The following is a 25,812-nucleotide window of genomic DNA, read 5'->3' as shown; positions in this document are numbered from 1 at the left end:
GATTTAGGGAAAAGCTACTATTTATCTCGGCAAAATACATACCGGTATTTTTATCCTCGAAAACCTTTTCTGGATTGAAAACGCAAATGATTTATTATGGAGATAATTTGCAACCTCTATGCTCTGCTGCGAAGACGACGCCAAGTCGCTAGTATTCAAGAAATAATATATTTTACTATCCTCTTAAATCCTCTATGCCGTGTACCTACATCGTTATGGAAAATCGTTTTTCGATAACGATGTAGGCAACTATTTGATTAATGAGGCAGGTCCCCAAACTAAAATTAGGACTCCCACCCCCCCTCCAACTCACTCACCCCTAACTCACCATTATTTTGTCAAATCTACTTTTTCTATATCACAGTTTTGTATTTGCCATAATGTAATGAGGGTAAGCCTAAAACCATATTGGATATACTTTATACGGATATTGAACATAATAATTCAATATCACTTTACCCGACCCCGGAAACAAAACGAAGAACTCAGCACTAAAGTCGTACCGCAATAATATTTAGTTAGGCCACCAAGGTGGTAGGTGTCATCCTTGTTGCGTACACTTCTAAGTTTCCGATAAAAATCACTTAAAAATATTTATGTAAGACTTTTCATATTAGATAACTACTAGTATAAAATAATGTAACTTCACAACATGTAAGTAAGTAATTCATTCATGAATTCAGACGCGTCATGAAAACGGACACATTATAATAAATTACAATACGACATGGACTTTATTCGATTTAAATAAATATTGTGTTAACAGACATTGTATGTTGTGCGTTTAGTATTCTACGCTAGATACTTTTTGAAGTTATTTATAAATATCAGTATTTTTTTACAAATATAAAATGGTTGAATTTAGTAGACACGTCGTTAATAATTGTGGATTGATTCATTCCAGCTGTTCAGAATTATTACATCCCTGGACAAATAATTGTGTAGATGCTTTTTTATCAATGGCACAGAATTGTACTATAGGATCATTGAAGTTTTATGCTCCTATATATCTAGTAAGTAACAATCTTTTGTTTTGTTCTAAAACTTACGTTTCACTTTTTTTTCATGAGCCAACGTTATTATACTGAATCCGGCAGTAAGTAAAGTGTGGCAAATGAAGATTTGTTGAAAAGTCTACATATCACTTATAAGTATATAAGTGTAATATACATAGTATAATAGCAGCATTAGCAGTATCAACAAGTCAATGATAGTTAAATTTAAATTACCAAATAAATATAAAAAATATATTTAAGGACGAAAGGTGCTGAAAAAAAATATTATTATTACTAATAAGCATTTAAAGATAAAGATAAAGCATCACATTATTTATTTTCATTATTTCTATATGTATCATTCAATAGAATAGTCTTGGTATTCCTCGACAAAATTCGTCCAAAGTACATTTTTTAATTATAGTTTGTTGTATTTATGGAAGGGTTTATTTAAATGTTCATACGTATTTATTTTTTGGCTTTTTTGCAAAAACAAACACAGTCAATTGAATCTAAAATAAAAAAAAAACATTCTCAATTTGTATTATTTTGAGAAATTCTCTGTCGTATTTTCGAAGATCAAGGTATAACAATATTTTTAGTGTGGTAGTACTTTGTAATTATTCATAATCTAGCCCAATATAATTATTTAAAACCCTATTTGATTGACCAATAAAATATGTTAAAATTTTTAAACGTAGGAATTAATGGAACACTATGTACTTAAGGCGATACATCAAGGTCCATTTTCATAGTCAACTGACGATTTACCTACGTAAAAAAAAAAAAAAAATAAATAAAAAAAAAGGTCCATTTTCATAAAATATAAAAATATAAAAATTAATATGACGAAATTTTAAAGGCCGAAATATCCATGATTATTAATTATTTTTACGTTTTTCTTTCAACTGCGAGAACTAATCACTAACTAGACGTGAATTTAAATTCTTTACTTGCCAAAACTTGTTTAGTTACTCAGATTAAAGCCGAAACAAAATGTATGAAAATGGACCTTGAGGTATCGCCTTAAATGTATCTTTTTATGTTTGCATACTGTACATACAATATTCTTATGACCCGGTGGCTAATTTGCTCTAAGGATGCCTACAATGATTTAGGGATTTTATATCGGAAATTATTTTCCATGCAGGCGAAACGGCGAACAACACCTCACCAATTCTAAAGCTTTTATAACAGTTATATTATAAGTAAATTCATATAATACTATATTATAGCAGCACGAGAGAAATATATTTTAGATTTGTTTTTTTTTTATGTGGTAACTTGTGTCAATCATGTCAGTTTCTTTAATATTATTTGACTGTCAAGCTGACACTGACAGTTTTATGTTGGGATTTGGAACAGGGAGGTTGGAACAGTTTGGTGTTCAGTGGACGATTGAATGGACTTTTTAGTATATTACGCTCATAGTACTTACACAGAACAATCATGAGAGCTCTTTAACACAATAAAAACAAACCAAAATATAGTTGCTTGTGAATTCTAAACGCGGCGTTCTTCTATTTATTTGAATAAGTTCAGTCATATATTTGGTTGCGTGTGTTTGTGCTGCATAAAGAACATATATTAATTAAACATGGTAGAAGCAAGTAAACTGTGGTTCGAGAAAGCATGTAGTGCTTCGCCCTGTAACGATCTCATACATCCATGGACGCCCAGGTGTACTGATGCGACCGCATCTATGTTGCTTAGCTGCATCAAGGGAAGCTACAAGTTCTACGCTATGGTATATATTGTAAGTTCCCTCTTTAGACAAATTTTGCCGTTATTTATTAAGAATTACGGATTATATTAAACAGTGTTATCAGTGGCGTAACATATAGAAATGGGGCCTCTCGTCTGTGCGAAATCCAGCGACGCTATTGTTAAAGCTATAACCTGAATATAAAGCCAGTGTACTGAGACCCCAATGCAAGTAGTTGGGGGCCTCTGGATCCGGTAGCCTTTGTCATTCTGCTGTTATGCCTCCCAATAGTTACGGTCCTGGTTATTACTGACAGTCTATATTCATTGTCAGAATTTATTAACAGTATTTCATCGGAGGGTGTTTAGGAATTGTGTGATAGAACAAAAAATTGTTTGTCACGTAAATCAAAATATTCTGAGGATCTAATTCTTAACACATTGTTTACACTTAGAACTATTATCACTCCTAATATATTGTTAAGCTAATAATAGTCAATAGCAAGTTTTTTCCTTTATTCTATATTGCGTAAATGGGCAAACAAGATGGAATGCTTGACTTTAAGTGCTCTTTCTTGGCTAATAAATTTTTTAATATAAATATTATAATAGCCAGTAAATAAGTGGACTACTACAGATATATTGTGACAGCAATCTGGAGTGTAGCCAACAGCGTCACCAGCTGATGGCCTAGGGGGTTCGAGTTGATATGGAGAATGAGAAAAGTATGAAGTGTACGTAAAGTTGAGAGCACATGTTGCTTCCCCCTCTCCCGCTTTAACAATAACATAGAGCAGAGTGTAATTAAGTCTATTGAATGTTAGGAATGGCATTGGTAAATTCATTAGAGTTTCGATGTATGGGAATGATTAATCAAGCACGTGAAGTCAAAGACTTAGGTCTTTGGTAAACATTTGGCAAACAGTCCTACGGAACAAGAGCAAGTTGAGCGATTCTTCGTCTATTACTTCAGACCTGACTCCAATGCAAAAAGAGTATCTTAAATATCTACGAGAGGAACTTAAACAGCGCATTGATAAGGGCGAGACAGACCTCACCATAAAATATGTTCGAAGACAGCCCACTATCTTGAAGAATACTCAAAAAAACTAACTTCAAATAACAACATTAAAACCACAAACACGCAACAAACAACTAGCAAGAGCCCCCCAAATAGGAAGCCTCTCTCAAGAACACTTGTCACGATTACCATACTTTATACTAACATCCAATCACTAACTTCTAAACTCGATATTTTCATTGCTAGAGTGGAGTCATTAAAACCCACTTTAATTATAATCACTGAAACATGGCTTAAACCTAACATACCGGATTCAATGATAAAAATACCTGGCTACGACATATATCGAGATGATCGGATTGGAAGACGTAGCGGTGGAGTAGCAATCTATGCTTCAAATAAAACCAGATTTATGACAACCAAGTTAAATATTACCTACAACAAGAAACATGAAGCTACTGAATGCCTTTGGCTTGAAATTAAAATTGGAGATTGCAAATTTTTACTATGTGGACTATACAGGGGACAGGATTCCACACTAGAGCAAGACAATTATTTACTTGAACAACTTAACCTGGCTTCAGAGAATAATACGGTGGTTGTAATAGGTGATTTCAACTATGGTGGAGTTAGATGGCCTCTTAAGGATTGCTTATACGTCACTCCAAGAGAAGATAACTTTATACAATGGTACAAGAGTAGCAACCTGCACCAAATAATAAACAAACACACTAGGTTTCGCCAAGGAAACCAACCTTCGTTCCTAGATCTGATCTTAACGAACGACAACTCACTAATAGCCAATGTCGAGCACTACGCCCCTATTGGTAAAAGCGACCACACATGTTTATTGGCATCCATACAACTACAAGTAAGAAAACAAAATAAGGAAGCCAAAACTAGACTTAATATCAATAAAGCAGATTTTGACAAAATTAATGAAAAGCTAAGCGAAAGTTTACCTTCTTCTTTGAAAGATAAAAACTGCGCAAGAAGCCAATTTGAGACTATCCACACGGCAATTAGAGATGCTATAAATGCACACGTGCCACGAACTACAATTACCCTTCACGTAATGAATAAACCATGGGTCACAAAAGAGATAAAAAAGCTAATAAAACTCAAACTCGCACTATGGAACAGATATGTACTGACCGGGTTTGACGAACACTACAAGGAATATAGGAAGCTAAATAACAGAATAACAAGCCAAATTAGAAAATCTCGCTTAACGCACGAAAATTACATACTAAATGCCGGCCCCAAAAAATTTTATTCTTACATAAGGCAACAAGTAACATCAAAGGTAAGCATTCCATCCATCCTGCTCGACAAACAAGGTAGAACTGTGACCGACCCCGACGAAATTGCCACTGTATTTGCAGATCATTTTGCGAGTGTCTTCCAAATAGAGCCGCCAGATCCACTACCAATTTTGAATTCATCACAAAGAGTGGTAGACTCCATTGATGAAATAATATTCACTCAAGATAAAATACAACAAGCAATAAAAGATATGAAAACAACTTCTTCACTGGGACCAGATGAAATCCCTGTATCAATACTTAAAAAATGTAACCTTACCGGCAGTCTTGCAATAATAATGCAGACATCATATGACACGGGTATCCTACCCGATATGTGGAGGACGGCGACAGTGACACCCATCTTCAAAAGGGAAGCAAATTGGAACCATCAAACTACAGACCTATCAGCTTGACTAGTGTGGTATGTAAAGTAATGGAAAAAATTATAGTTAAGCATATCAGACACTTCTTTGCCAACCACCAAATTATACCTGAGCAACAACATGGTTTCTGCCCGCATCGCTCCACAGTGTCCAATTTGCTTGCATGCCTATCATCCTGGACTAAACACTTCAATAAAAAGAGCCCATCGACGTAATATACCTAGACTACGAAAAGCTTTTGACAAGGTCCCAACTAGAAGACTTCTACACAAACTAGAGTTTGTGGGAATACGTGGGAAATTATTAACATGGATTGAGGCATTCCTACGAGACAGAACCCTGCGGGTGAGAGTGGGTGACACAATGTCTGAACACCAAGCAATACACAGTGGCGTGCCACAGGGTTCAGTTCTGGGCCCAGTGCTGTATATACTGTACACCTTTGATCTTCCACAACACTTAAAATGTAATGTCAGTATCTTTGCAGATGACACAAAAATATTTGGGAATCCACTTATTGACTATGACCGCCTCCAAGAGGATCTAAACAGAATAGCCAACTGGTCCAAGGAATGGCTTATAAACCTTAACGCCTCGAAATGCACTGTATTATATATAGGCAGAAGCAATCCTCGTCTGACTTACAAGTTGTATTCCACTCCACTGATTGAGACCAAAGTGCAGACGGACCTGGGAGTGAAAATATCGGAGGATCTTAAGTGGGAAGAACATATAACATCAATTACAAAGAAAGCTAAGACCCTTATTTGTCTAATTAGAAAAGCCTTTGGAAATCTCACACCCGACATGGTACTTCGGAAACACAAAACCTTTGTGAGACCGATTCTGGAGTATGCATTCCAGATCTGGAGCCCGTATTTTGTTAAGGACATCGAACTTCTGGAAAAGGTACAGCGCAATTTCACAAAAATACCACGAATCTTGAAACAACGTAGTTACGAAGAACGCCTAAAGGTGTTGAGCCTCACTAACCTAAAGGATCGTAGGGACCGTGGAGATCTGATCGAAACGTACAAGATTCTAACTGGACATTACGACATTCAAAGTTTTGAACACAAAATCTTCGCACGCGACGAAAATTGCCATCTAAGAGGCCATTCTTTAAAGTTGCGTACCAGCTTCTCAAACAATAATCCACACAAGCACTTCTTGAGTAATAGAGTGGTCAGAGCGTGGAATAAACTCCCAGAACATGTGGTTACAGCTGGAAACATATACCAGTTTAAGAACCGACTGGACAATTACTTAGCTGCAAATGAAAACCTGTAGTAATAGCGAGATACGGGCATTATCAGTTGTTTCAACTGCCTGCCTGATGTATATAATAATAATAATAATAATAATAATTTTAGAATCTCCAGGGGGGAGGAGCAGCTGCTTCTCCGTCCCCTTGGTGACGCCTTTGAGTGTAGCTGCTTATGTCTCATAAAATTTCCCCTAACAGTGTGCTCAAATAATTTGTTGGTAATACGGGGATATTCTACAAGCAGCTTTCATTTCATGTTGGTTTTATGTGAGTGTTTGGTACCTTGAGCCACCCTCACGTTTTGGACAAATAAATGTCTACAGAGTGTTGTGTTTTCTGCAATTTCACATAATAAAGAAATTGTGAGAGATATCAATGGGATTAACATTTAATTACTTTTATCTATTCAATACTGATACAAATTGATGGAAAATTTGTACTGTAATGATCTGTTTTTAAAATAAAATTTAGATAAATCTAAAATTATGATATTTTTATTGGAAAAGATGAATTACATACCTAATTTGGCATTCATTATTTGTTATGAAATTCTGAATGAATACTACTGTACCTTAATATATATTTTTATTACTATGGTACACTCAGAATTCATTATACCATGTTAACTGGATAATATTGTGTACGTTCCTGATACAGAAGTCTCTAAATCACCTCAGAGGTCCATAACATCATATGTATGATGCCAATGGCTTCTCTTAAAATAATTCAAATTTACCCAAAGGAAATTATCGGAATAAAAAGGAGCCCACATGTTGTCATTGTCAATTTGTTCAGATTTACCATATCTATAACAGCGGAATTCTGGCTACAGCTGCCAATCTCAATGGAGTTTTGACTGGTGCATACATAGATATATATGTGAACATGCATGTGTACATTATACATGTGCACTATCATCGTCGCCCTTACGTGCTTTCCGAGGTACAGATGTAAAACACTGTCAACTTTCTGTCTACAATCTGTGACTGAGTAATTATTATGACAGAAAAACCCAGTCACAATATTTTTTGCCCGTGGCATGATTCGAACCTTGGACCTCAGAGCGGAAGTCGTACAGCGCACACAATACAAGTACACCACCATTGCAGTCAAAAAAATAAACAATTACTAGCATATCACTAACCATTTGGTTAACCTTTTTGTAAACCTTCAAATAGTATCATAATATTTTTGTTTCAGTTGCAAATCCTGATGCGGGGCAAAAAATTGGGCAAGAAAGAGATGATGGAACAGTTCAAACTGTATCTGAAGTCTGGCATATTCGGGCTGACTGTTGGCAGTTCATTCGTCACGCTGAATTGCATTTTCAGGTATTATTATTGTTTCTAAAAAAAATTATGGCAATAGATAATCAGGATCAAGCCCTTGAATAATCTAGGAACTATGCTTATTAATGGTTATGATTGGTTAAAAATATCCAAACATCCCTATCTTGTGCGCACCTGGAGATACGCTCAAAATAGAAAGTAAATTTTCACTATTAATAATAATCGTAACTATTTAACACATCACATCTAAAAACTAAATGTTGCTCTAAAATTCTTTAATAGATGCACGACTTCTTTTTTATCTAGGTGTAGGTAATAATTTTCTTAATCTATACTATTATATAAAGCTGAAGAGTTTGTTTGTTTGTTTGTTTGAACGCGCTAATCTCAGGAACTACCGGTCCAAACTGAAAAATTCTTTTTGCGTTGGATAGCCCTATGTTCGTGGAGTGCTATAGGCTATATATCATCACGCTATACCCAATGGGAGCGGAGCAGTAATAGCTAATCTCAGGAACTACCGGTCCGAACTGAAAAATTCTTTTTGCGTTGGATAGCCCTTTGTTCGTGGAGTGCTATAGGCTATATATCATCACGCTATACCCAATAGGAGCGGAGCAGTAATGGCTAATCTCAGGAACTACCAGTCCAAACTGAAAAATTCTTTTTGCGTTGGATAGCCTTTTGTTCGTGGAGTGCTATAGGCTATATATCATCACGCTATGACTAATAGGAGCAGAGCAGTAATGGCTAATCTCAGAAACTAGGAGTTTGAACTGAATAATTATTTTTGTGTTGGACAGCCCTTTGTTCCTGGAATGCTATAGGCTATATATATCGTCACGCTATGACCAATAGGAGCGGAGCAGTAATGAAACATGATGCAAAAACGGGGACAATTTATTAGTTTTGAGAGCTTCTGTTGCGTGCGCTGCGTAAACGGTTAAAGTTATGCAACAATAAGGTATGACGGGATTGTTCACTCTTAAAAAGTTCTACAAAAATATATCATAAAACAAAGTCCCCACTGCATCGGTCTTCCCGAACGTGTTAAACTCAAAAACTACCCAACGTATTAGGATAAAATTTGGTATGGAGACAGTTTGAGACCCTGGGAAGAACATAGGCTCTCGGGAAAATATATAGCGTGACTTTTATAACGGAAAACTTTAGCCCGAAAAACTTTATAACGCGGGCGGAGCCGCGGGCAAAAGCTAGTGAACAATAAATGGTTGGAATGCTCGGTGTTGGTCGCGGCTCCACCGATCTAACAAGACCTCTACCGGTATAAAAAATATATGTAAAGTGTATGGTAACCTAAGGTTCAATCTATCTGTGTGCCAAACTTTCACAAAGTTTTGCATTTCAATTATTATTTTATTCCGAATTTTCAATAAACGAATGCGCGGGATTTTATTTTGCCAAAAACGCCGTCTGCATTGGCTTTTAATTTAAATGAGTGTCGAGATGAAGAAGCCTCAATACAACCTCAAAATTGGTGTCGAAATGATTTATTTAATGTAACCTAATATTCATATTTCTAATAAGCCTGTTTCTATAAATACTCCATGAAAATCAACACACATATATCCAACCCGCTCTTTTATCATTTAGCCATAAAAAAGTGTAGTCAATAAATAGTAAAAAAGTCGCTTCCTTGTCATATCGCACCACTAAACAATAAGCCGCATAAAATTTACTACGATAAGATGTCGTTGTCAAGGTAGATAGAGATTACACTACTTTACAAAATTTCGCAACAGAGTAACTGCATTTACTTTCTGTCTAGTTAAACATTACTGATAACGAATATAATCACCAAAAGTCTCCTACACGTCAGGTTTTTTTTATAAATGTAAACGTATGGTATACGCCCAAATTAAGTACGATTCGAACCATTTTAATTTCTTATTGAGGGTAGATACTAAAATAAATGTCAATAATCGTTTATTACGATTGTCACTTGTCATTTAACTCTTTTCCGTGAGCTGTTCTCGGTGAATTCGAGTAGCTTTTTACTTTTTTTTAGTTCAAAATGGCTAAAATCGCTAAACGTACTTGTGTTAATTCTGCAGATTCATTTTGTTTTATATGTGGCTCGTTTACAACTTCTACACAAAGAAGAGTAATCAGAGAAAATGTTAAGATGTTATACGAGAGTTATTTTGGTTTTACTATCGGTCACCAAGACAAAGAATGGGCACCTCACCGATGTTGTGTTACGTGTATTGCAAATTTAAGTAACTGGATGAATGGAAAGCGTTCTTCAATGCCATTTGCTGTCCCAATGATCTGGCGTGAGCCTACTAGCCATGATGTGGACTGTTACTTCTGCTTAACAAATGTCGTGGGCTTTTCAAGAAAAAACAAAGGTAACATTGTTTATCCCGACACTTCTTCAGCTACAAGACCGCTTCCACATAGCGAAGAGTTACCGATACCAGTTCATCCGATCCATCTGATATCCGAGGCATCTTTAGATACAGCTTCATCGTTTGTTCCATCTTATGATGATAGAAGTAGAGAACCCCATTTGATAGAACAGCCTGAACTAAACGACTTAGTCCGCGTTAAACTTGGACTCGTTAAAAATTTTGTAAAAGCTCTCAATAAGGAAGGCCCGGCTTTTCAATATTTAAAAACAATTTTTCCAAAACTAAGCGACGCCAAATTAAAGGAAGGCATTTTTGTGGGCCCACAAATACGCAAACTTATGAAAGATACAGATTTTGAAAAAAAACTCAACGACATTGAATTAAATGCTTGGAACTCACTGAAATGTATCATTAGGCAATTTTTGGGAAACATAAAATCAGAAAATTATGAACAAATCGTTACAGACTTATTAAAAATTACCAAAAATGGGCTGCAGAATGTCGTTAAAAATCCATTTCCTGCATTCTCATTTGGATTTTTTCCCGCAAAACTTAGGAGCTGTGAGTGATGAACAGGGGAAAAGGTTCCATCAGGACATCATTACTATGGAACAACGATACCAAGGTCGATGGGATCCAGGGATGTTGGGAGATCATTGTTGGTTCCTCATGAGAGAAACTGACCTTGATTATAAAAGAAAATCGCCATACGCAAAGAAAAAATCCACCTGATTCTTTGGTTTTGGCTTTTACTATAGATTTGGTCAGGTTTATTGTAATTAATTAAAAAATATTTGTAATTAATTATTTTTTTTTAATTTTTACATTACCAAACCACAAAATAGCCCTGAAAATAGTAAAAAAAGAATGTACATTAACAGAAAATCCTGGCGTGATGGAAAAATTTGGGCATCAGATTTGGCTTTAGCGATATCGGTTTAACCAGAATTTAGTACTCAGCTTTATGTTGCGCTCCATACCCATTTTTTTGTAGAGTAGTGTTATTTTTTAACTGCTTTTGCAAAATGTCTAACTAACCTTCATCGAGTAAGGTTTTTGTCGATAAAATATTTTTTATTACAATTATACGAATGTAATAAATACAAACATTTCAAAAAGTGTATAAGTAAATCATTTTAAATTAGCGCAAATCGAAACTGTAAAATCCGCATCTGAATTTATTAAGTGAATGAACCGTATAATATATGTAAGCGAGCTAATCAATGTTATTATAAAACAAGTTTTAAAATACGTGTGTTTGAACAAGTGCGATAGTACTTTTCATGTACAATATGAAACACGTTTACGTTTGGAGATGACTGACCGGATTGCGACTGATTATTACTATGATGTTTATCGAAACTCCAGTAATATAAGCGTAAATACTAAGAAAAACACACATCATGCCTTTACTCCCGAAGGGGAAGGCATGGGTGCTACCAGGGTACCCATTTCTCGGGGGCGCCATATCGGGCATTAATTCTAGCCTCCGGGCTGATGCCGATTAGTAAACCCACTATCACTTTGTACTACCCAGGATTCGAACCCGGAACTGTAAAATGGTAGTTACTACTACGTACGCAAAACAACTACGTTATCGAGGGTGTCAATAATTATGAAATGATGTATAAAGAAGTAATGTTTAACATACAAATAATACCATAGATTTTTCGTCTTTACGAAAACAATGCTCGCTTTGTCCTAATATAGTTGGCAGATGTGAGTAATTTAGCGCAGTTTAAATCAGATGCGCCGCTCCAGCGGGCCAGGTCAAGGTGTTCGCATGATTGATGTTATTATTGTCAGCCCTAGCGTTATTTGTGGATACAGGTCGTATATTAGATGGTGTGTTCTACGTCTCCTTTCATTTCCTATATAATTGATATACGTTTCAATAGAAATGTTAACTTGATAATGGAAATACAGGTTATAGTTAATAACTCACCAGAATTAGGATATTTGTATCCGCCTGGATAGCGACCACCGTACACAAGGTGTAAAACCCTCCATAGTCCCTCCATAACACTCTCTCGTCTCTCGACTCGTAAGTGTATCAAGTTCTGGAACCAATCTGATTATATCCGGTTTCAAAAAGGCCGGAATACTTGTATCGACTGGATATTGGTAATCATCTCGCGTTAGTTGACACTATCTGAACCCTACTATACTTACCATCAGGAGCAAATGTGAAATGGGATCATTTGGCCGTGCCCGAAAAAAAAAATCAAATTCTCCTCTTTTTCCTCCTATATTGTGTTAGCATCGTTTCTTGAGATGGCATTTATGCGATTTATTATGTACACCCCAAACTAGAATTTGCCCAGGACCCCCTTAACTCTCGGTCCGCCCCTGCCCATCCAGATTCTTCCTTCCTCCTCTATCAATTACAAAATATGTAATTTCCTTATGTTCAGGGCTTTGTTCTTCAACCAGTTCTCGTATTACACAACGGTGCTGTTGCCGTGCACCGTCAGCGGGCTGGCGGTCTACTTCGAACCACCACACCGAAGAGTGATGGTCGTGAACCTGTTTGTTAATTTGGTGAGTGGTTTTTGTTTGTATGTATCACGTGAGAGGCTTGTTTGAAGTATTATTCCAAATAGAATGTCGATCAACGATGATGTAATTTATAGTTCTATAGTAGAGACAACCTTGAGTTAGGGCAAAGATTAAGAGACAGAGAACTTTTATGATAATTTATGGTCGTTGTATCCTTATTCATGTTAGGGTTGACACTGCACTATAAAATGTAATAGAAATGACCGATTGTTTAGTTACGAATTATATGTTTTACATGTCGTGCCATAGTAAACATTTGCTTTATGCTCTTTAGCGTTGCCTCCCGCCTAAAAGTCTTCTAGGATAAAATCTGAGATGGCAGTCCTTATGGATCCATGGCGTCTCAAAATAAGCTTAGCAATTTTGGAGATTCATCCGGACAAATAAACAAATGGCTAACGATGAAAGTAAATTAAATTTAGTATGTGAAACGCACTAATGACCTATAAGAAGACTTTATTCCAAAATCAGGCGTTTGATTACAATCAAGTTAATTTATTTGTATGGTCTATTGGTTATTATTTATTATAATATGAGCTATGGCAACGCGTATCTTTACATGCGTTCTTGCTCGATGTAACATGTAAGTAAAAAATTGTGGCCTTGGCAAAATACTTCCATAGAAAACGTTTTTATCTACATTTGCGTCTTGTATATCGATTAAGTAATATTTGTGCGATAATTTTATCTTCATATCTCGTGCCGCATTGGAAGTATACGAAAGGAATTTACGTGAATTATGTTTGAGATGTATTTATAATATTGTCGATATTGCATACACATTATTGCTTACTGTTAATAGAGAATAAGCTAGGAAATCTTGGTGTTCTAATATTTTCATAACAAAAGCAATGATGAAACCTCTTTCTTCTTTAAATCTTTCTAACCTGGAGGGTTATATTGGTGCAACCTGTTGACGTTTTCTCGTCTGTCATATCTCGTGACGTGATCGGTTGTGGCTTATATATATCTTATTATAAACGTTAAATAAGTTAGAGCCCATCACGTCACGGGATAGATATACGAGAAAAAGTCCACATGTTGCACCAATAAAATCAAAGAAAAATTTTGAATACTAATTTCAATCAGTCAAAATTACAGGCGTGTTCTTTCGAGGAGATAAAAGTGCAATGTTTTTTAAACCATCTTATGAATTCAATCCAGAAATGTATGATTATCAATTTCTTGGTAATTAAAACCTAAATGTAAATGTTTAATGAAAAATCAGTATTCGCAGGTAGCGAGGTGAGGGAGGGGTCTTGATATCGATCTTTGACATCTGACTTTTCGAATTAGCACACGTGTAATAAGCGTTCGTTTTAACGATTGAGGAAAATATTGACAGAAAACAAATAAAAAACCGTGCTAGTTGAGAGATCTCAATAGATAAGATTTTTAAGTGTGTATTATATCCAGTGGTATCCTAAAACAATTATTCCCGTTTTTGCCTGCGGTTCCGCCTGTGTGAAACAGTTTTCCCGCGATAAAAAGTAGCCTATAGCATTCAGGAGTAAAATAGCTTCGTCTATTTGTCGTCTTCTTTAGTCTTGTCTTTCTTTATCTGTTGTATTGTCTTAGTCTATTAACGCTATCACGTAGTTATCCTATAACATAATAGGTAGCACTTCTCAGGACAGATTTATGCAGACTATGTCAGAAGTGTAAACTGAACTACGAAGGCCCCCTAGAATGTGGTGTAAGACACTAAAGTCATTGTCGGTAGATTGAATTAACTGTGATTGGGTGAAAGATCGATGTCTCAATCACGTGGTTATATCTCGACCGAACATTCAAACTCAACATTTTCTTTATTCAAATAGTCTTTCAAAAGCTCTTTACAATCATCATGATTCTACTACCGCGTTGAAAACTGTTGTCGCTGTGATGAAGAAGCGGTACAAGAAACACAATCTGTTAACTGTTAATTACAAAAGGACATGGACGTTCGCGTTGTGTTTCATGCCATATTCTAGGGGCCCAGAGCATTTAATATCTCGAGTAAATATATCGGAGATGGCACGCATCCGTTATTCGTGATACCAATCGATATAAATACTATTCGATAACAACGTATTGTATGTTACTTGAATGCATGATGTTACAAAATCTTGTGTCTGGAACTTGTCGATTAAACAATGATGAATATTAACAGTCGAGAAGTACAGTTTTACATCAGATTTAAATTTTAGATTGGATTTTGTCAATAGCCTTTATTAAGACAAGTTGCTTCAAATTTGAATCCTTTTTCACTTTCTTGCTTTCACTATTTATAATGGTTCGTACCTACTTTATAGAATCATATAGCTAGATGCCATCGCTTTAATCCTTAATCCGTTCTTCCTAATCCCTACTATAGAAATTACTCAACGGAATTCAATTAACAATTACGAGTCACGACAATGATTTACGCAATAGATATTTTGCCAAAATTGTTTTATAAATTTCGGTCCGCAATGATTAGTCTATAAACCGTTTTCATTTACGAAGACTCGCCCCACTACCTTTTGAGCGTGGGTGTTGCGGGGTGTCGCGGGGTAAGGAGACTGATCCAAGTCTATGCCTTGACGCTGTCCATCGTAGTGTGCGTGTGAACTTATGCTGTTCACGCACACTGCAAGCGATAAAGGAAAATTGTGGGGCGCGTCTTCGTGAATGAAATGACCTATATCTATGTATATTATATAACATGTATATAATTTATTTACTGCCTAGCTCTTGCTGGCAGTTCCGCTCGTGTGAGAGGTTTTCCTGAGGTAAAATGGAGTCTCTATTTTAAGTTATACTTCTAGCAATATATCGTAAACTGTATTTAACTTATAAAGGCACTTTTTGCGTGATACGTTTAAAAACACACAGACAGACAAAAGTTCAAAAAATTGTGGCTTCTGTTGTCCTAATAAATGCATTCCCCTAGCATATTGGTTTTTTCTTCAATATTAATAATGTAGACATCGGCCTGTTATGATTTTATTAAGATATTACGTATAATGTAATAAAAACTAATATTAAAAAAATCATGTACGAGATCGATCAAATACATTATGCATCGTGGATGGCCTTAACCGTGCCAAACCGGTTTGCAGTTTTCGGAGGTTGTTGCCATTTGCCGTTAACAAATTTATACGATAGATAAACAGTTTAACAACATAATATCCGGCCATTGTTTGATATGTTAAAACGTACTCATCTAATTAATTCGTTGGGTAAAACATGAGTACTAAAATTATATTAATTAATATTATTTATATTCTCCGTAATTATGTAATTACAGATTGAAATATATATTGAGGTGATACAGTAGTTTTTACTGTTTTATAAAAAATCACAGACGGGCAAAGGTCTCGGAAATTTTCAGTTTTAGTCGGTGTATTCTGACAAAGTGGGAAATAATTAAGTTTCCTAACAGAATGTTGATAACAGTAGTGAACTGATTGGTATGGATTTTGTTCTAAATTTGATACATTGGCGATTGTTATCAACCATTTAAAGGTCACTGAACGCCAAATGACTAGTCTTTAGCAGTTCAAAGGCATGATCGATATCTACTTTACCGATGTTAATGTGAGTTTGATTATAGAAATTTCGTTGATATCAGATCTTGTTTTTTTTACTCGATTGACATGTGTCGTATGCGATGGGGTCTCTGAACCCATATTTTAGAACAATCTGATATATCTACAATACAACAGGGCCAGTTCAATGTTGTATCACTGTCTTATAGACCGATGGGAAATAACAAGTAGTGGTTATCGTTACTAAGATTATTGGATATCGGTGGATCTACTCCTTATTTCTTTTTACGTAAATGATGGCATGAACACTGAATGAATGACAGGCCATCAACACTGTTGCCTATCCCGGCCAATAGTAACTACGCCAACTACAGATTCTCTACAACGGCTACAAAATAAAAAAATGTTCTCTAAGTTCATGCATACTCTACTTTTCGTGAGGAAAGAATCTAGTAGCGAAAACAAACTTATCCGGTTGACAATGTAGATTCATGTATATTTTTCCAGGTCTTCGAATACTGGTTGAGGACATTAGAAATGAAAGGATGGCTTCGGCGGACGGCGGGCAAGGAGACTCTAATATTTATGCTGAGCAGCGCTGTCCTTTTCTACCTCATGAGGTTGGAGAGAGAGAACAATAAGAGGACGCCGTTGTTCTGGTGAGTTATTTAAATACGCCATGGATTTTAATAAAAATCGATTCAATAACAAACGACGTAAGATTCTAGGAATTCTTGATTCAATTTTTTTTTTAAATTTGTTTTGTGTTTAAAATATTGAATTAAACTTTTTTTGTGCCATAATTAACTATAATATTATACAGAGTAGAAAAAAAATGTTAATAAAGAATATTTACCGTTTTGTGAAAAAAATCTTTATCCAAGTAATTGTTATCAATGTATTAGAGATTTAAAAATAGGTAAAAAAAATTAGAATTAATTTTATCGCTTTAAGATTTTCTTAGATACAGGCTTATTACGTTACATAGACAAAATTATACTTCTTTTAGGTTCTTCACTCCGCCGCGCGTGTCTAAAGAGCAAGGCGAGCCTGTGAAGGGCATCATGGGGCGCAGCCCCGCCTGTCCACACAAAGGACCTTGCATCAACTATGTATTAAAAGTAAGTGAGGGGATCTTAAGAAGCATATAATAAAAGGTAAAAATAAACACATCACGACTTTATACCTAAAAGGGTAAGCAGGGGTCGATCAGAGAACAAAATATTTCCCATGTGTGATCTGTGTTATGACGTGATAGCGGGACTAGCGTATCGCCATTTAATTTTCATTTTGCTAACACGAAACCCTTATATCACTGCCCGACCCGGGATGCGTACTCGCGACCTCAAAGCTGTGTCGTACCGCGCACACAAAACAACTACACCATCGAGGCAGTTTCATTTTTATTGGTGCAATGGGTAAACGAGTTAGCGGCACGTCTTATAGTAAGTGGCGCCCGCTGCCCTTGGACTTTGGTAATGCCAGGTTCAGCCAAACCGCTGGTTATGGTAAACAAAGTGTGAGTGTAAATACAAGATTTAAAAGTAAAATGACGTCTCGCTAATTCCAACAATTTCCTTGAATAATTTAGGTATTATATATAATTAGGTTTCGTCTGCGGTTTAAATAGCTTGATAGATTTTCCAGGTTATATATTTTCAGTTCCTGAGATTTGTGCATTTAAATAAACAAACTCTTCAGCTTTATATATTAGTATAAATATGTAAACTAGTTGTGCAAGGCAAACGTTGCTGAATGGAAACTTTGCTTAATTCCTATATATTTTTTTGGTGATCTTTGCATACTACGCAATTAGACTACGCATTTACCAAAAAAAAGATTAATAAAACGAATTCAACTATTTTAAGTTTGACACGGATTTAACAAAACTTGTATTCAATCAGTTAGAAGAAAATTTACGTTTTATCTATAGAGCAACTAAACTCCATTTTTAATAAACGATCCCAATCGCTTATTACGATCTACCTAAAAATAGACCAATCAGGTCTTTTGACATACATACGAATGAGTCATTTTGATTGGTTCATTCTCGGAATCGTATTGAAGATTGAGATTGGGATCGTGTATTGAAAATGGCTGTCATACGATTTTTGAATTTAACGGCGAAGCAAGAAAGCGTAATGATTTTGACACTTTATTTATGTACCCATTTTAGGGTCAACTATATTTTAGATTATTTTTAACCGACTTCAAAAAAGAAGATCTATTATCTTTATCTATTCGACGTGTATTTTTTTTCTTAAGCCTTATATAATATAAATATCAATCCTGTATTATAAAATGTCCTACTGTTCGGCACGGGCTTCCTCCACTACTAAGAGGGATTAGACCAATTCTAAAGCCTTATTCTTTCAAAACAAAAAATTAAATTAAGCATATTTAATTCCGCAGGGCACAGCGCAATTGTTCGGCGTGGGTTGTGCCATGACTATGTTGAGGACCATCATCCCCAAGATCCTGACGCCGGCGAAAGCGTTCAAGTCGTTGAGACTGTCGCATCTCAAGCTGGGCGTGTTCTTCGGCGGATACATCGGTATTTATAGAGTAAGTTTCTTCACCAAATAGTAAGCACTTTAAAAAGCAAGTTTAAGCAACTTGCATATTCTGCGGTGTATTGCAGAAATTGTGCTGCAGGGGAACCAACCGGAACCAACAAAATTTTGAAAGTGGTCTATGAGAAAGAAAAGTTTGGGAACCTATGGTTTATAGACAGTGTACGCGGACAAGCATGTTTAAATTGTATCTATCGTTTTACGTCGCTTGAATTGTTATAGTATCATAATATTGTTCAATCAGTTCGCATTCGCTCGTCAATCATTCCGCGCGTACTTGTGGCGGTACAATTAGTATATACACCGCCATTTCTTCAAGACTAATGGAACTGCGAGAAGACCGATACGGCATCGACACAATTGTAGTGATAAGGCACAGCGATCACACTAGATGGCGATAGATGACATCTGCCTGACTGAAAATCTTCTTCTATAGAGGAATGCGAATATCTGTTCCTTCTACAGTGGCGTCAACCTTTACGCCGCTACATACTCATTATAATATCAAAGTATTTTCAATATATTAATTTTCTATAAAAAAAGGACTATCTCAATAATATAGTTGTATCACAAACGCATCGATATATATGTACTATGTACTAGATTTGGCGTACATTCACTTTGTTCAACTGAATTGACCTGCAATTCATTTAAACTGACTTTAGTATGGTCAATATTGACAGCTAGTTGTGTACGGAGTGACTCTCATGATATAAGAACTCGAGTCTAAGTGTAAACCTGGATTTGAATAAAAAATATTAGTTAAATAAGTAACATTATTTGTTGTTCAAGTGAATAAATAGGTTATAACACTGATCTATTGGTTGTCACTTTAGTTGAGATTTTGAATAAATAGTTTATATTGACGTTCGTGTCTATAAAATATACGTCAATGATTACGCGTACCGTACCGCGTTTTGGTCCTTGGAGCAAAGCATATTGCTGAGCTGGGGCACGATTGCGGCTGCAATATCTTACAAATGAATATGTACTTACTTGTCTATTGTCTATGTTATATCTTAAGTTATACTGTGTGTTAATTGTAGCCTAAATAAACTTTTGTTTTATCTTTATCTTATCTACCCCGCGCGTTGTTAGTGCGTAGAGTGTTAAGGCGCGTGTGTGTGTGTGTGTGTGTGCGCAGCTGGTGGTGTGTTTGCTGTGCCGCGCGCGCGGGCGCGACTCGGCGCTGCACGCGCTGCCGGCCGGGCTGCTGGCCGGCGCCGCGCTGCGCGCCGCGCCCTCCACGCCCATCGCGCTCGCGCCCTTCACCTCCTCGCTGCAGGTACACTACCTATACACTATCCTAACTCGCGCTAAGGTTATAGCTTAAGGTCCATTTTTCATACATTTTGTTTCACCTTTAATCTGGGTAACTAAACAATTTCGTCGTATTAAATTTTAAAGGCCGAAATATCCATGCATATTAATTATTTTTACGTTTTTCTTTCAACTGCGAGAACTAGTCACTAACTAGACATGAATTTAAATTCTTTACTTGTCAATACTTGTTTAGTTACCCAGATTAAAGGTGAAACAAAATGTATGAAAATGGACCTTAAGCTATAACCTTAACGAATTACTTCATATTATATTATTTGGTTTCTTAACACACAGGCTCAGGGGCCTTATGAGAGAATAAGGGAAAATTAGGGATAGAGATCCCGCACGTTATTTTAACAGTGCGTAACAAGCACGTAACACAACGCATCATGTTTAGGACTATAGAAATTAGCTTACAGAATACCATTCCACGCACATTTCACGAAGATAATATGACGCGGCCGCGTTACGCGTTTACACTATCATACAGAATAAGGGTCCAACTTAATTTGCGTAACTCTGGCAATTATTTTCTATAGCTTTTATTTAATAATGATTTTTTCATTCATCTATTCAGTCATCAATAACATGATTCCATTTAGCAGTTATCGGTCGTCCTATGTGAGCTTTCAACAGTTTTTGTGACTGCATGATTATCTCTCAAACTCTTGGCAGTCACGGAGACAGGTAGGTTACTTAAGAAGCACGTCTGCTCATTTGTTGAACTTACGCTATTTGAGTGTCGTCATTTCAGCTTACACAACACTAAGAATAATATTATTAGCCCTACATACTACTCTGTCACTGCTAAGCACTGCTTTCTCTATTACTGAGAAGGATGCGACTAGTTAACTTCACATGCTTTTAATATTCTTATAAAGAACTTCTAAGGTATACAGGTTTCTCGCGATGTTTTTTCTTCACCGTTAAAACAAGCGATAATTCACAAAAAATATATAATTTTAGACAACTCAGAGAATTGTGTCCCTTGGGTTTTAAACCTGCGGACATTTGTCTCAGCAGTCCGTTCCATAACCAATTAGGCTATCGCCGCTTAACACAATGAATGTCTACCATAAACTACTGTACTTTCCAGATCTTAGGTTCGTGGTGCTACCAGCGCGGCATGATCCCGGAGCAGCTGCCGCTGGTGGAGCTGCTGTACTGCGTGTGCCAGGGGCTGCTGTTCCACGCCAGGGTCATGCACGAGGACGTCTGCCCGCGGTACATCATCAACCTCATGCACACCGTCACCAGTACCAAGTGAGACACTTTATAATATTTTTAGCAAATATAAATTAATTCATATTTAAAACGTTTTCTTTTTTTAATTTTATTTTTGCTGACTACCACTAATGCATCCACTTTTCGCCATGAGTATTATGTTATGATGAAGCGGTGGAGCGAGCCTATCGCCATATCGAGCACAAATACCACCCTTGAGGCTGATATTGAGCAGAAAACTCGATACCACTGATCTAGGATCAGCACCCGAGTTCCGTTAGAGCGATAGTCAAAGTCAAACCTCCTTTATTGATAAACGTTATTTATCTTAGGACGGAGCATTCTTGTGATAACAAGTCTGTTTCCCAGTTTTGTTTATCCGACAGCTTGCTGTTTGTTCAGCTTTGTTTATGTGACAGCCAACTAGATTCAAGTTTTATCCCAATATCAGCCAATTACAACGGCCCTGTGTCTACGCATTGTGAAGGCTGCCATGCTGTCAGCACTGAGAAACAGACTTGTTATCACAGCAATGCTCTATCCTTAGATAAATAACGTTTATGAATAAGGAGGAAAGTGTTTCAAACTAACGTATGCATTTTACTATTTCCAGAGCGGACCAGATCCAAGCGGCGTTCGTAAAGAAGATGCTCAAATATTTGAACTAACCCATACACCAGGGGTCGGGTCGTAAAGTGACATAAGTTATTTTGTAATTATTTTAATTAGGTGCAATTCTGTGATTATTACGTTATCCATGTATTTTATGGTACAGGGTTTGTGTTTGAGGCCGTTATTTTTTTAATATGATAAAGTTAACAAATCCGACTTAGCTACTTTTATTTAAGCCGACGATATTTAACTGGTTTGGCTTACCCAATTTTTCCGAAATGGGGCAATTTAAATGTTTGACATATCGTTATAATTATTGCAAGTAATTATGTAAAAATGACACTTCTAGAACCTCATTAATTTTGTTGGCTATTATATTTTTCGTCGGGTATAGGCTATATTATGAATTGTGTGTTCAAATTATGATTTTTGGGTGCTTTTGGTAGACATATAAATAGTATAGATAAGTTACAAGTAACTTCAAAAGATTGTACGTTGAAACGTAGCTCGCGATAGAGACTATCGACCGTAAAAGACTATTGTGGCCTATGGGCTATATGGCCGGTCTATTGTGGCCTGTGTAACTACTGGACATAAGATTTAACATCTCCTGTCTCAGGAAGGCGACAGCGGAATACCAAGCAATACTTTGTAATTCAAGGTGTTGGATGTGTTGGAGTTTCTACTGTTTATGGGCGGTCGTATCGCTTACCATCAGGCGAACGGCAAGCTCGTCTCGTCATTCAGATCAATAAAAAAATGTACTATACAGACAGAGATAAGTCTATGGCACGTTTTCTAAAACGTTACTTTGCAAAGGACAGCGCAATGCTGTGATAATATATGCGTTTCTAAGTGCTTTTGGGATTATAGCCTTTGTAGTAAGCAAAGGTGTAGTATCGGCTAATATTGAGGTATAATTAGGTATAACTTTGGTTTACTTGGCTGTTGGAGAAACAAAACTGAAAAAGGTCAAAGAAAAATATGAAAATGTCGATTGAGTTGGGACGCGCTGTGCCTCCAGTATTGTTTATCATTACGGATTGAAATAGCGAAGGATTTTAAATGTAAATTATTGTTTGGAAAAGTAAATTGACCTTTTTTTTCATGAAATATATTCCCTGTTTACGATTTTACAAGTAATAGTGTTGTCTCTATCGCGAAATATCGATAGCTGATGTTAGATAGTTAAATTAAAATTCCATTTAACTAAATATTTTTAGACGTTAACCTAACCGATAAAGGTTGCTGGTCAGTGGTTTAACTAATCACTTTGTGAGATAATTCGACAGACAGATATAAAAATCATTGATGAAAATCGTTTATTCGTAAAGTTTTCAAACCCCAGTGACCATAAGGCGTTTCTAATAATCTTTGTATACGCTTGTCATAGTTGCACAATATTTTTGATTTCTATGATGCAAAATATAACTTATCATTAGGATTACCATATAAACTTTATGAAATTTTTTATTTGGCACTAGCATTATAAATATAGGGCCAAGCTAAAAATGTTAGACATTATTTTTGTTAAAACTCAAAATTAACTACATTAATACACATACTTTTGTGACAGCACTATATGTAGGCTGTTGGTTATGTATGGTTGGTGGGGGATAGAGCAAATTATACTAGCAATTGTACATAAATATTGTATTGGCATCACTAAATTCCTAACATAAAAATGGAAAATCCCGAAAAATACGGAACATCTGGTCACCCTACACAATATAGTATAAAATAATGTACAAAGATTATTAGTACGTCACATATATTGGCTAATTAGCAGTTACCTATTTACAATAGCAAAGTATAGACAATTTAATATGTAAGGTAATATTTGCTTTTTATATCAGTTGACTAGTTGTATTGTGTTGCTTTAGTGGTAAATAGTGTTGGCTGTATTAGTGATGTTATGACATAAAGTACAAATATCCGTATACTCGACGTATATAAAAATGTATACCTTATTCCTTGGCGGATAAAGGCCATATTTATGATGTTTATTATAGATTTTCATGTAGATATAATTGTTGCGTTTACATATTTTATTATGAATTATTTAAGTATCAGTATTTTTTGCCATACAGTAAATTTCGTACAAAATAATATATTAGATTTAAATAGGTTTTTTTGTGGAGATGTCTGCATTAACTTAACCGTTATCGATAAATATTCATAACATCACTAATACATACCACTTTAATTGGTGTAGTCTGAGTCACAAGTAGTTTGTAATAAATTATATTTCAAATAGGAATGATTTACATATGTATTCGAATTAATATCATACGATGCAAAATTCTTGTACTTTAGTAGAACAATTATCAAGTGACGTATTTATCGATATTTATTGCAAGTCGTAAATTGTAATAATTTGACTACCTATTTTACAATTAGGTACAAATATAACGAAGGGAGAAGATTAAATTGGTAATTAAAAAATGATTTCTTATGTTTACGCGAATTTTAGATATTGAAATAAAACTATTTTGTAGATTTTAGCACAGTTTTCATGTTGTAATGCAGTCCGCCCCGTAACCACGAAAGCTGCAGTTTTCGAAACGTCGGGAGGATAATATTAAAACTGCGATAAATCCGTACAATAGTTTTATTTCATTGTTTACTGAATTCGTACAATAATACGCTTTAAGCACCGTTGCCTAAGTATTTTAGGTCAAAATGTATTTAACTGTTTATTTAAAAGTGATTTAAGTTAGTAACTCATACTGACGACAATCTAAACGTGTTCTCGACATTCAGCTTTATATCGTTAAAGCCCTCATCCCAGCAAAATGGCGCGCTATCCGTATTTTTAGAAGCTATTCGAAATTTTAAATATAGACAAAAATTAAACATCATATTTCTACAATATTTAATCTTTAGTTTGGTTGTTTAAATTTGAATATAGTATGGATATAGTTCCGTTCATTTCATAATGAAAAACAAGATATAAGAGGCCTTTGAATGTCGAAGGGCTGGATGTCAAAAAAATAAAAGAAACGCAATAATGTATTTGTGACGTCAAAGGAAATTACGATGCGCGCGACGGAAAGAGATGAAATGATTACTCCATTACGCGTCCATTTTCATACATGGCAATATTTGAAATATGAATTGCTGTCTCATTTCTTATCCAACGTATTGCTGGTTTTATAAGATACTGTTTTTTTTATTATTTGCCATTACGTAGGCATAATAGTTAAGATGAACATAATGAAATACTCTAGTGCTCAAGGCCGTTTGCTTGGGCAGAGGCTTTAACTAGAATGTTCCTGATCAGTTAGTAAGACAGTAATTCAAGTATTGTGTCATTTTTTGAGTAATGTTGCGATTGGGTTGGTACAAAGAACAATTTTGTGATTTTATATTTGAAATGCACTTTGTAAACATAAATAAAAATAACCTGTAGTATTGTGATACTACTGTAAATTGCAACGTGTCTTCATAAATAGATAGATTTTGACAAATATTTCTTCTTTGGAGGTTTTAATGCTTAGCTTTGTTAGTGATATTGTACGAAAATGGCATTTTTATAGCTATTAAGTAGTTATATCGCACACAAATTAGTAGAACACCAAATAAACGATAATGCTCCATATTATTGTTATATTTTTATAATAAATTATTTTATATTACGTTGTGTTTTATTACTCATTCAAAAAATA

At 35.6% G+C, this 25,812-nt stretch overlaps 1 protein-coding gene across 2 annotated transcripts; it reads left to right on the top strand.

Annotated features, from left to right (window-relative positions):
* The first annotated feature begins 764 nt into the window (after positions 1 to 764).
* Positions 765 to 25,782, top strand: LOC115440190 (transmembrane protein 135). 2 transcript variants are annotated; one of them, XM_030164398.2, is made up of 9 exons: positions 765 to 1,013; positions 7,878 to 8,008; positions 12,756 to 12,882; positions 16,920 to 17,071; positions 17,422 to 17,533; positions 18,825 to 18,977; positions 20,130 to 20,270; positions 21,405 to 21,571; positions 22,146 to 25,782. In XM_030164398.2, the coding sequence occupies exons 1-9, from the start codon at positions 852 to 854 to the stop codon at positions 22,198 to 22,200; spliced, it is 1,200 nt and encodes a 399-aa protein (XP_030020258.2). In that variant the 5' UTR covers positions 765 to 851; the 3' UTR covers positions 22,201 to 25,782. The 2 variants fall into 2 exon arrangements, with proteins under 2 accessions (XP_030020258.2, XP_030020259.2); XM_030164399.2 differs by lacking the exon at positions 765 to 1,013 and adding an exon at positions 2,327 to 2,751.
* The last annotated feature ends 30 nt before the right edge of the window (positions 25,783 to 25,812 follow it).

The sequence above is a fragment of the Manduca sexta genome, chromosome 21, assembly GCF_014839805.1.
Source record: "Manduca sexta isolate Smith_Timp_Sample1 chromosome 21, JHU_Msex_v1.0, whole genome shotgun sequence".
NCBI classification, from domain to species: domain Eukaryota; kingdom Metazoa; phylum Arthropoda; class Insecta; order Lepidoptera; family Sphingidae; genus Manduca; species Manduca sexta.
Note: the sequence above shows the minus strand (reverse complement) of the source record. Positions and strands in the feature narration are given on the sequence as shown.